Source organism: Triticum aestivum, chromosome 4A (assembly GCF_018294505.1).
Source record: "Triticum aestivum cultivar Chinese Spring chromosome 4A, IWGSC CS RefSeq v2.1, whole genome shotgun sequence".
Taxonomy (NCBI): domain Eukaryota; kingdom Viridiplantae; phylum Streptophyta; class Magnoliopsida; order Poales; family Poaceae; genus Triticum; species Triticum aestivum.
Genome location: NC_057803.1, coordinates 576,459,040 through 576,471,119, shown reverse-complemented (window position 1 = coordinate 576,471,119; position 12,080 = coordinate 576,459,040). Strand labels below are relative to the sequence as shown.

The 12,080-nt window shown below is 42.1% G+C and overlaps 1 protein-coding gene and 1 non-coding gene across 3 annotated transcripts; both read left to right on the top strand.

Moving 5' to 3' along the window:
* The first annotated feature begins 2,662 nt into the window (after positions 1-2,662).
* LOC123087091 (protein POLLEN DEFECTIVE IN GUIDANCE 1) lies at positions 2,663-8,713 on the top strand. Of its 2 annotated transcripts, XM_044508993.1 has the most exons (11): positions 2,667-3,389; positions 4,070-4,221; positions 4,634-4,737; positions 5,741-5,829; positions 5,913-5,986; positions 6,062-6,212; positions 6,538-6,705; positions 7,222-7,319; positions 7,410-7,532; positions 7,983-8,051; positions 8,143-8,713. In XM_044508993.1, exons 1-11 carry the CDS (start codon positions 2,828-2,830, stop codon positions 8,341-8,343), a joined length of 1,791 nt encoding a protein of 596 aa, XP_044364928.1. In that variant the 5' UTR covers positions 2,667-2,827; the 3' UTR covers positions 8,344-8,713. The 2 variants fall into 2 exon arrangements, 1 of the variants encoding a protein (XP_044364928.1); XR_006441229.1 differs by lacking the exon at positions 8,143-8,713 and having other exon boundaries at positions 2,663-3,389; positions 6,538-6,835; positions 7,983-8,001.
* An 824-nt stretch (positions 8,714-9,537) lies between these two features.
* LOC123088717 (U6 spliceosomal RNA) lies at positions 9,538-9,640 on the top strand. The gene has a single exon (XR_006442028.1). It is a non-coding gene; the product is annotated as a U6 spliceosomal RNA (small nuclear RNA).
* Positions 9,641-12,080: the final 2,440 nt, after the last annotated feature.

Genomic DNA, 12,080 nt, shown 5'->3' with positions numbered 1-12,080 from the left:
ATCCTTCAGCTTCACTTTACCCCACTGGAGGTTTATAACCCACTCAAATCGATGGGGAACACACCAAGTTGTGCAGCTTTGATGGTCAATATTAACATGCTCTGTTGTTGGACGTCTTTCGCATTCCTTACCTAGCATTGTTGCAATGGATGAACCACTATGTAATACCAACAATTTCTTGCACTGGAAAAATCCTTTAGATGCGAGGCAACAACCATACCGAAGCATAATCCATCATTGCACAACCCAACCGTTCTTCCTTCTCAACCTCATCAAACGTTAGATGCTCCATGCCCAACACCCTCCATATATCCGTTATATTGGTTAATCATATGGGAACTAAGCTAGATCTTGCACTCCTATCGGGCACACATGACATTGGCCGTTCGTCTCAATATGGCGGCTAGCTAGCCTCACTAACCATGCACAACTTGCGTAGCAGAAAATTTCATCTCCGTCGGTATAGACACCTTCCAAGCTTTTCTCCCATATTGGATTCACCCTACTCCATCCAAACAATCCTATCACTAGGATCGACTACTATACCATACTATTGCTCTCATTGCAGATGATAAAAGTACCTTTTTTTTGCTAAAAAGGCATCTTTGTGTGGTGGTGCCACACCACCATGTCCTACATATCCCATTCTGATGATGAGATCAATCATAGCCTATGCACGTTAATTGGGAGGAAAGCTTCTTATGATAGTAGCTCATTCTAGCCTTGTGTAACAGGATTAATAAAATCACCAACCTTTCTAATTGGTGTTCCTCCTTTTTATCATGGAAACTTTCCTAGACGGGTTGTTTCAAACATCTATTTTTCGCTCGTCATCCAACCTCCAGATACAAGCCTAACGGGGAGTCTACAATTACACCATTTTGCTTCACTAGTGAATGAAGAGCCATCTTCTAGCTTTTGATATGGTCTGGAGAATACAAATTTACTTTTACGATTTGAGGCATGTTGTGAAGAGCCTCCAGCTTAACATTGTCAATCTAACACAATGTATCTCTCTAAACCTGCTGCCTCTCTCTTTCTTCTGCACATAGATAAAAATTAAATATCCTGCTATAGCTGGTGACAATTACATAATTATTTTGACAATTTAAATACATAACATATCATTTGTGGGTATTGATTGAACTAGTGCCTTAAATGAAATCGCCTTGCCTCACGTTGATAATGTTTTCTCCATCCATCGACATGGTCAACCAAATGTTGGAGATAATCTATCCAATCAACCTCAACAAGGGAAGGTAGACCCAACTACTTATGATTAAGGAACTCTGTTGAATCAAGGACTGATTGCCATATTATACCCAACTTCTGTATCTAAGCTACAACATACTCTTTGACTTTGGGTCACTGGCCAACTATCCCAGTATGCACAATACATATCCAATAATCCCAAAGATTGGTTGCATTGAATTATTGTGCTTTCATCAAAACAACGAAATCTACAACTAAAAAAGGAATCTACATTAAACAATGATTGTGAAACTGAAAATCTATCACATGTTGACTGTATTGTGTTTCGTTGTTAGTTTTCTTCTTGGGCTTATCGCAGTTACCCTCTTTTAGGCCCTTTTATTTGTTTTCCTTTTTTCTCTTTCAGTCCGAGGAAAAAAAGTGTGAAGCTGAAAATGTATGTTCACATACCTCGACTTTTTGTAAGCCATCTATCTCATATCCGAGCTTTCGGTCTATATGTGACTCCATGTAATTTCTAACCCAATCGTGAACCAAAAATCTCGAGCATCCCTTTCAGATCTTCTACTATAATCTGCATATGAGTTCTATAAAATAAAATAAAAATTACACCAGCCTTCTTCTTTTTCCAATTTTACGCAGCCCGCCGAAGATTGAAAATGACACTGAACTAGCAGTAAAAGAAAGGGCACCTAGAAATGCCCTTACCATACCATTCTTTGACGACCGCAATAGCCACTCGCCCCTTAAGATGAGATCTATAAATCGATGAAACAACATCCATCATCTTCAATCCCGAGGGTTAAAAAACTCGGACCATGCCACAGAACAACACAGAAGAAGAAGTCGAAGTCGCCACATCAATAGCCAACCAATAGCTCTTCTTGAAAGGTACAACAACTGTCATGATTTTATGGGAACCAACAGAGCCGCAGACAAAAACTCTCACAAACCCTTCATCAACGTTGGATCGGATATCTTTCAGGCAGGGAGAGGGTAGTGAGACCTTATTTCAAGACGCGTCTGTTGCCGCCTCTTGATGTCATTATGAAAACAAAACTTAAGAAAAAAAACGAGACGGACGGATTCCACTCTTCTTGCCACTAGCGAGGCCGCTGAAAGGGACGAGGAGGGGAGCCAAGGCGGCGGCGAGTAGGAAAGTTGCTCCGGTGGCTAGGGTTCCTTCCTTGTTGGCCTAGGTGTCATGTTTGTGACGAAGCATGTGCTGGCGGGTAATCCGTAAATGAGCTGACATGGCAATCGACATGACTCGACTGATTCTGACGTGGAGCGTGCCCCAGGAAGCAAAGGAACAAGGCGCATTGCTTCCTTCCTGGGATGCCACGACACTCCCTGTCATTCGCCCCGCACACGTCATCGCCATCTCACAGAAAAAAGATCGCAAAATAACATCCGAAATTAAGAAAACGAGAAGGGAATTAGAAGCATTAGAAGCACACATTAAACGCGAGAAAAATAATCTCCCGTGCTGCGTCCGTTACTCCTCCACCGCCTCCCCTCCCCTCCCGTCTCCGCTCCTCGCCGGCGCGCGGCGGCGAGGCCCGCGCCTAGGGTTTGCGAGGGGGCCCTCCCGGCGCCGCCACCCACGCCGCCCATGTCACTCCGATCCGGCGGCCGCAAGCTCTCCTTCGAGCTCCTCTCCAGCGGCCTCCCCGCCGACGACGACGTGGACGACGACACGTCCCCGCGCTCCCTCCCCGAGACCTCCTCCGATGGCCAGCGCCGCCGCAGGAGGCGCTCCAGGCGCAAGCAGGGCGGGCTCCAGAGCCCCCCGATCGCGGAGGAGGAGCCGCGCGTGGACGCCCACCCGCCCGCGGCGCTCAGGGTCGCGGATCTGATGCCCGTGGTGGAGAAGGTCTGCCAGACCTCGGACGCGGAGAGGTCCGCGACGAGCTGCGTGGCGTATGTTGGTGTCGAGTTGAGGCAGAGGAACGTGGCCGGGAATGGGAGGGCGGTGACGTTTGCGGAGGACGCGGCTAGCAGCTGCGGAAGCAGCTCGCGTGAAAGCGCCGCGGCCGCCGCCGCCGCCGCCGCGGTGCCGGATGTGATTGACCCGGCCCGGCGGCCTGAGGCGAACGGTGTCGTGAAGAAACTGGAGAAGGATGAGTCGCTGGACTGGGAAAAGTACATCAAGGAGAACAGCAACGTTCTCGGAGGTACAGATTTCTGTTACCTTTCTTTCATGTTGTGACGTTGTTTTGATGGTGCTGGTTATAACATTCGCATTTAGAGTGTGTCACTTGTGAATTTCGTACCAGCAACCAGCAGAGTCTATGAACATTGTGACATAAACGAAACAGCGAAACAGCCCGAGGTACAAATTAGGAATTACTTTTGGGGCACACTGAAGTGGCTCCCTTATGGGTTTTGCCTGTCCTGCTAAAGTTGGAGGATCCTGAGAAATAAAGTGTACCTGGTTTAGAAAGAACACTGGCATCATGTTTTTAGTTGGAATATGTAAAAATTCACCAGAAAACCTGCAGATAATCATATCATAACCTGCATTTTCTAAGTAAGAAAATAAGGATGCACTGATTTTCTATAAGCTCGTCAAACGGACTTGTGCAATACGATACAAATGGGTGAAAATAGTATAACTACAGAAAGTTGAAGCAAATAATTTAAACTAGTGAGGTACTCTGTTCATGTTTTTTTAATGGAAACCTCTAAAAACTATCATTACTAGTCTGGGGATTTGCATTTCTTTTTGACTGTCTAATCGTTGTTGCTTTGTATTGGCCATATATGAGAACAACTTTTAGTCAGATTTCCTATTGCACACTGAATTAGTCCAATGTATGCATTTACACCTCTTTTCAACTATGTGATACTGCAGAAGTCGAGCGCCGTGACAATTCACCATTCAGATACTTCATTGGAGAAATGTATAGCGGCAATTCGCTTAGGAGTACAATTGCAGTGGGTAATGACAAGAAGCGACAGCGGGTCTACAACACTATGTTTCATGTGCCTTGGAGATGTGAACGGGTATATATCTCACTTGCAAATATGCCCCCTTCTTTGTACCCTATATATTGGATTTTTTTTTGGAATTATAGGGCCATCCTAATTATTTCGAATTTTAGGCATTCTAAATTATTTGGAATAGTTTGCCAGCATTGCTGGAGATGAATCCAATATGCATCAGTTGTAATATTTCTGGAACCATGTCATCAGCACATATTTTAACTGAAATGAATATATAATTAAATTCAGATCCTTGTTAAGATATGAATAGATACGAGTTATGCTTTTTGCAGTACTTAATAAATTAATAAAAATAATGTATTCGACAATTGACAACCACTTTCAAAAGATAGCTAAATGTTTCAGTTCAGTAGTTCTAGATGTAGCATGTCTGTAATCATGGGGAGATTTTTGATTGTGATCAATGCTGCAGCTAATTGTCGCAGGATTCTTTGTCTGCCTTGATTCCTTTCTGTCTTTGCTCACCATTATGCCTGCAAGAATTGTGATGACAGTTTGGCGAATTCTGAAAACCAGGTGGGTTCACGATGATGCTGTAAACTTGATTATTTACACATAGATTATGTGCATACTATTTTGTTATGTATGGATTCCATTAAGTTTTATGATTTACCAAATTTAGTTTTATGATTTTGTTCTTAAAAGAGGATACCATTCGGTTTTGTTGTCAGCAACTGAATCTAGAGATTACTTCCTATTGGGACGTATTTATGTGATGTTTGGGAGGTCTCTGCTTAAACTTAAAGCTACCACAAGTTTAGAACTTTATTAAGACATCTCTATAGGCCTTCTCAGATTAGCTTAATCCCTTGCTCAAATCATTAACTCTTTGTTTAAGATTTTCCAAGAAACTAGCTAAAAACTTCTATGTGAAGTTAAGCACTTTCAGAGAGGGCCTCAGAATGTTTGGGGATTTACATGATTAGTTTTGATTGATAATTTGTATCATAGTTAACATGATCTCAGGCTCAAAATTCAACAGCAACCGTGTCAGAAATGTTTAGGGAACTTTCTCGTTTAAAACCGAGAACAATCGTGTTATTCTGCCATATCGCTCACCATTTTTCTGTAATAAAATAATGGTATCTTTTTTATCTAAAAATAAGGACATCTTGTTTTTTTGGCATGAGGACATCTTGGGCAGAAGTGAATAATTTAGTCTGCGGAAGTGAATCTTTTCTGAATAAATTAATGACACCTTGCTGCTTTGCTAGTTAAGTGTCTGATTATGTGATTGCTATCGTCTATTGCCAGTATTAGTTTAGTTGGTAGGTCGTACCTTTTCTATTTTTAAAGTGGCAAACATTTATGATAGCCATGACTATACCAGCAGGAGAAATCCTGTTGAATTACTTACATTAGTGCTGCACGAAGTGCTTGTAACATTAAGTGATTTTTCATCTGTTTACTTATATTTGCCATTTGATTGTGCACACTATGCACCACCCTTTCCCAGTTTACTATTTTGTTTTCGGCCGTATACTGCCGTGTACTTATTTATCGAATGTGTTTGTGACAGGCAGTTTCTTCGGCCAAATGCTGCTGATTTATCAGATTATGGATGTTTTGTAGTTCTAGCCCTAGGAGTTGCTTCTTTGCAAATGATAGGTTCGTTATTTTCCCTTTGATTTTGCCAAACTAAAATGATACACATAATTGATAATCCTCAAACAATTTGTTTTGTGTGTCAGATATTAGTTTGATTTACCATGTCATTCGTGGCCAGGGCACGATCAAGCTCTATGTGGTATACAACGTACTAGAGGTGAGGGAAGTATTTTTTTTAAATGTATGTACATTTTTATTAGTTAGCACACTTACCTTTTTCTGTTCCTTTTAGATCTTTGACAAACTATGTCAATCATTTGGCGAGGATGTGTTGCAAGTTTTGTTCAACTCAGCTGAGGGACTGTCAACGTGTTCAACTGACAGGGTCACATTCGAACTGTTGCGGTTCCTTTTGGATGGGGCTATTGCTGTCCTCGCATTTGATATCCTTGGCTCCAAACTATGCTGTCTTACTTTACATGCCTTTGTTTAATTTATTTACATTCTACAAGTTTGAGATGTCAGAATTCCCCAATTCAAAGGAAAACTATGTAGCCCACACTGATATGCAGCACCGAGCTGATTATAAGCTCACAGTAAAGACATGGTAGTCATCGTGTAACATTAGTTTTAGTTGGAATCACAGTGACTTAAGTTTTATCTAACATAAGTTCGTCCAGCTTTCAGTTAGACTGTAAGTTTACTTTATTACCTTTGCTGCTGCCATTTCATATTAATCTGGATTTGGTTTCCTTAACAAGTGATTACTTGTGCATTCATTTGTCCTCTTAGCCCAAGCTATCACCCTGTCAACATGTATTATTGCCCATAACAATGCACTATTGGCTCTTTTGGTGTCCAATAATTTTGCCGAGATTAAAAGCAATGTATTTAAGAAAGTTAGCAAAGAGAACCTTCACAATCTGGTTTACTATGGTGAGTGTGCTTATGATTGTGTCATTTCCATGATTCTAAATCAGATGCTGATGGATGACTGTATTTGCTACGTTTCCACTGTCTGGATGATCCTTTTGAATTCATCGTTGCTGCATAGCTGCATTTGTCAGTATGTCATGTGTGGCTTATTGTTGTTGTCTAGCTACTTAGTGTTCAGCACTTCCATCTCCTTATGTGGAATGAACCGTGCTGAGTTGGACTCCATAGATAAATTGTCTGCATAGACCTTTTTACATATTGGATATTCATTAACTTTCTAGAAGCAAATTCTTGGCCATTTTGTAAGTGCAAGGTTCAAAACCCTTTCGTGCCGTAGTAGCAAGAAATTGTGAGCATTGGTTGCAAACGGTTCACTGCATGCAATATAACTGCTATGTTTTATGCTACACGTGGTTAGTTAGCAATTGGCTGTGTGTTCTATATTTATCGTGCCATTGTTACATTTTTTCTTCATCATTTTTTTCAACACTTAATTTTTGAGTTGTTGATTTGCAGATATCATTGAGAGGTTTCATATCACAGCATTTTTACTGTTTGTACTAGCTCAAAATATCTTGGAAGCAGAGGGGCCATGGTTTGACAGTTTTCTTATTGTATGTTGAATTTTTTTCCTTTCTGTTCTTGTCGTAATCAGAGACTTGGATGATTTCAAAAAGTAATATTACTTCCTTTTGTCACTGCAGAATGCTTCCTATGTATTTATGTGTGAAGTGCTTATTGATGCTATCAAGCATTCATTCCTTGCAAAATTTAATGAGATAAAGCCAGTTGCTTATTCAGAGTTTCTGGAAGACTTATCCAAGCAGGTGATACGCTGACAAATAACTTGACATGCGTATCTTGGTTCAAATACATTGCTGGCTACACAGCCTATGCCCCTGTGATACTCGGATAAATAAACAAACAACAAATGAGGTTCAGAGTAAATGACCCTATCAGTTAAAAATGCTAACACGCATTCATGCATGCGGAACACTGCTTATTTGATCTGTGGGAAATATTTGTTTTACTTCGGACCCTTCCCTGGACCCTGCGCAAGCGGGAGCTACATGCACCAGGTTGCCCTTTTTTTTTTACTACTCTTGTTGTTTTGCTTCGTTGGGTTTGTAGTTTTATGTCAGTGATTCTGTGGCATGTATTTGCCTTTATCCTGATAGGGTCATTTAGGAAATTCTATCTAGACACTTGCCAATAATTGAACCTTTTCATCTGATGTTATTACTAATGCCCGTCTTGCTGAAAAAATATGTGCACAGATATTGAATGAGCAACCTGATGACCGTCAGAAAGATCTAACATTCATCCCCCTTGCCCCTGCTTGTGTGGTAAGTGACGTCCAAATGTCCATGCTCTTATACTGCCAATTTGTATGTACATATATTTTACTAACGAGCAAGGTATTCATTGTCTCTCTAGGTAATTCGTGTGCTGACTCCAGTGTATGCCACCCTGCTTCCTGCTGGGCCGTTTATCTGGAGAATATTCTGGATTTTGCTCTGGTCAGTTCTGACCTATTTTATCCTCGCCATCTTCAAGATACTTGTGGGATTGATACTGCGTTGCCTCGCGACTTGGTATATCAATCTACGTCTCACAAGAAAACAACATGCGGACTGAGCACCTGACGCCATAACCCTGGTGTTAAGATGACAGCATTCTTGAGAAGACAATTTGATGTGGTGCGCGAAGTACAGCAACTGCCGCATCAGCCGTGAGTTCGATCACCTGCCCATATGACAGAAATCTTGATAGTGTAGTACAGCACAGAGGAATATGTCGAACATCTTTTTCAGCAAACCATTTCGTCGATTCAAGGAACTAGGTATAGTCCAATTTTGCCGCGTTTACAACATCTTTCTGTCATCCTTCTGTGGATAGTTCATTTCATCCTAAAGTTATCTGCCTCAACCTAGAGAAGATTTTTTTGTAAAGCCCTGTGGATCTGTCTGTTTTGTATAATTCATTTAAGAAGAAAATATGGCAGCTTCGTCGGCAGTGGCTTTCTTCTTCTAGTCTTTCTGTGTCACGTATGGCTCGTGTCTGGGCTGGGCGTGGCAGCGTTTTCTTTTTTTTCTAGCAGTTAAGATTATTGCCAAAAAAGAAAAAATATCTTGTGCCTTCATAAAAATATATTTCTGTGTCACGCATGTCTCAACCTAGAGAAGATTTTTGTAAAACTTTGCGAATCTGGCAGTTTTGTACACTTCATTTGAAAACTCTGCTATGAATTGGGATATCTGGTATGGTTAGCAAATCATTGATGTGGACCAATGATTTGCAGAAATGCCAACTCCGGGGATCATATAATTTATAATCTTTGAAGCAAAACTCTGAGAGGACTTGTCTTGTAAATCTGCTCCCAGCATGAAAGCTCGGAACAAATGTACATACGCGTTTATATATATATTAAAATGTATGAGAGGATGCAGCTGCCTCCATGTTGCTTTACATCGAGAGAAAACCAGTCAAATAACCAGCGTTCTCCCCCACGGTGAAAAAAGAAGCCGCCACATCGCAGCTCAAAAAGAAAAAGGAACCCCCCACATCGGCAGACTAACACGAAGGCTCAGTATTCCTCCAAGAAAAAACACGAAGGCTCAGTATTCCCTACAAGCATGAAGGCCCATTACGGCCTCCAACTATTTTGGGCCACACCGAGAGATCAAGCCTACTCGTAGCCCACCGCACGTTCCGACGGCGCTTCCGTCTGGACGAACCACGCGGGGAGCAGAAGGCTCGTTCGTTTAGTCCCACATCGGCTAGCGAAGGAGAGCAAGACTAGTTTATAAGCCGCGCGCTGCAGACGGACTCGTCCCTTCGGGGACATCCGATAAAATTGGAACGATACAGAGAAGATTAGCATGGCCCCTGCGCAAGGATGACACGCACAAATCGAGAAATGGTCCAAATTTTTTCGGGATTTCACGCGCCGGTCCCTGGAGCCTTCTGTTCAGCCCCTTGTGCATACAGCTCTTTTACAAAGTGGTCTTCTTTCTGTTTGGCAAGATCCTCACTGCTTCCATCTCCAAATTGGGTGTTGTTTCCTATTGCAGATACACCCTTTAAGATTATTATTTACAAGACTGCACCCTTTAAGATCTGACGTTTTGGACCTTGGATTTTCTTTTTTATTACAAAAGCGCCCTTTTCCAGGGTCGCCACACCCGTATAGGAGTACTTTATTTAAATTTGGTTTATTTATTTATTTATCCTAACACCTGGCACTAGAACGAGGTCACCTGACATTAGTGCACTCAGAGCATATGAAATTTTCGGCATGCTATTAGTTATCGCGTGATTGACGCCCAGCCATTTCGAATTTCGATGGCTCTTGTACGCTGGACTAATCCAGCAGAGTCGCTTCTCCAAACCTCTTGTACGCTGCAACTGATGGTCGACCAACCCGGGGCGGCACGGCCACCTGGTGGCAGCTCTCAATCCATACGTACATCACTACTCCCTCCGTTCCTAAATACTTGTCTTTCTAGAGATTTCAACAAGTGACTACATACGGCACAAAATGAGTGAATTTACAATTTAAAATATGTCTACATACATCCGTATGTTGAGTCCATTTGAAATGCCTAGAAGACAAGTATTTGGGAACGGAGGGAGTAGTTTATACTATCAACTAATCAACCGAGTAGACTAATCATACTAGTTCAGTAAGTTTATTGGGCTGAAGTCAAAAATTACTACCTTGCTAATCCGTTGAACAAAAGTCAAAAGAATTGTAGAGTCGGAATTATTCTCGTGAAACTACTCTCTTTGTTCCTAAATATAAGTCCTTTTAGAGATTTCAATATTGACTACATACGAAGCAAAATGACTGAATCTATATTCTAAAATATGTCTATATACATCCGTTTGTAGTCCATATTGAAATCTTTAAAAAGACTTATATTTAGAATTCGGAGGGAGTAGGATTCAAGGGGACTATAGAATTCATACCATGACTGTTCAAAAAATAATTAAATCATGCCACAAGGATACAAGGAGAATCTAAAGTACTCCTTCCGTTCACATAAATAGTGTCTTCACTTACAGTTTTCAGGCTCCTACACGGCCAAGTTGATCTATCACTACCTCTGCTTCGAGCTGACTAGATCGCTACCTCTGCTTCGAGCTGACTAGATCGCTACCTCTGCTCCGAGCTGACTAGATCGCCCACCGCGAAATGCACATGGAGGAGATGGGCACCGCTTAAATGCAAACTATTCACCTGGCTTGCCCTACAGAACAGGTTGTGTACGTCGGATAGAAGAGCCAGACACGGGCTACAGGACCACCCGCCGGCCTATTACACGTGCATGCAGGCGGAAGATAATGTGGGCCACATCCTGGCGAATTGTATCTATGCTCAAGACGTGTGGCACAGAGTGTTCGGTCTTCTTGAGATCAACGTGCAAGGACTGGTAGAGACTGATGTGTTCACGGAGTGGTGGCTTGCAGCACGCACGTGATTCAGAGGAGCTGATCATAGAGGTTTTGATACGATGGTGACAGCAGTAGCGCGGGCCCTGTGGAAGCAGAAGAATGCTAGGGTATTCAACAGGACCAACGAGCAGAAGACAGCGTTCGACCTTCCATTCATGATCCTGGATGAAATCGCTGAGTGGAGGATGGCGGGTGTGGGCGTCGGAGGACTACAATGTTTTGTGAGAAGTTAGCCTAGGGTAGCGAGGTGTTGGTGTTGCGTGTGTTGTACCGTCCTTCGTGTTCACACCTAGGATGGGATCTTGTAATTATATTTATCTCTCTTATAAACTTATGGTACATCATTGGTGTACTCTTGAAAAAAAACTTACAGTTTTCATGCTCGGCTTATTGCTCTTGTGTGTCCTGTTCGGGCCCTTCTCCTTGGTCTATTTCTTTGCATTTGCAGCCCCAGTCACAACTTCAAATATTCTAGGCAGGTTATTTATCATGTTGAAAAGTCGCCTCCTGTGTGAGGCAAAACACGGCGCAGGTTATCAAACACCCATGGCGGCAGAAAACTGTTTTTTACTGAAAACTGACCATATTTTGGCATCACTAATTAGATTATGACCACGGACCATTATGCAAAAGGTAAATTGCAGCGAACCTTCATGTTTCTCTAATTATGAACTCAATTTCAACTAAATGAATTGCATAATTATATGTCGAGATCAATTTGCTGATGCTCAACAACCCCCCCCCCCCCCCCCCACACACACACACACACACGGACACACACAAATGTCCATCACTCTTAAATGGATTTTTTTTCTTTTCTTTTTGCTACTAAAACAAATCTACATGCACCAATCCATCACTCTTAACTCCACACTGAGGACGTTTTTTGGGTGGTAAGACACAAATCCCCGTGCCAG

Bases quoted from the DNA above. Each gene is read 5' to 3' on its own strand.
- LOC123087091 (XM_044508993.1), top strand. From the start codon at position 2,828: ATGTCACTCCGATCCGGCGGCCGCAAGCTCTCCTTCGAGCTCCTCTCC. The intron at 5,830-5,912 runs GTTCGTTATTTT...TTTGTGTGTCAG, and splicing joins TGCTTCTTTGCAAATGATAG to ATATTAGTTTGATTTACCAT. The intron at 6,706-7,221 runs GTGAGTGTGCTT...GTTGATTTGCAG, and splicing joins TCACAATCTGGTTTACTATG to ATATCATTGAGAGGTTTCAT.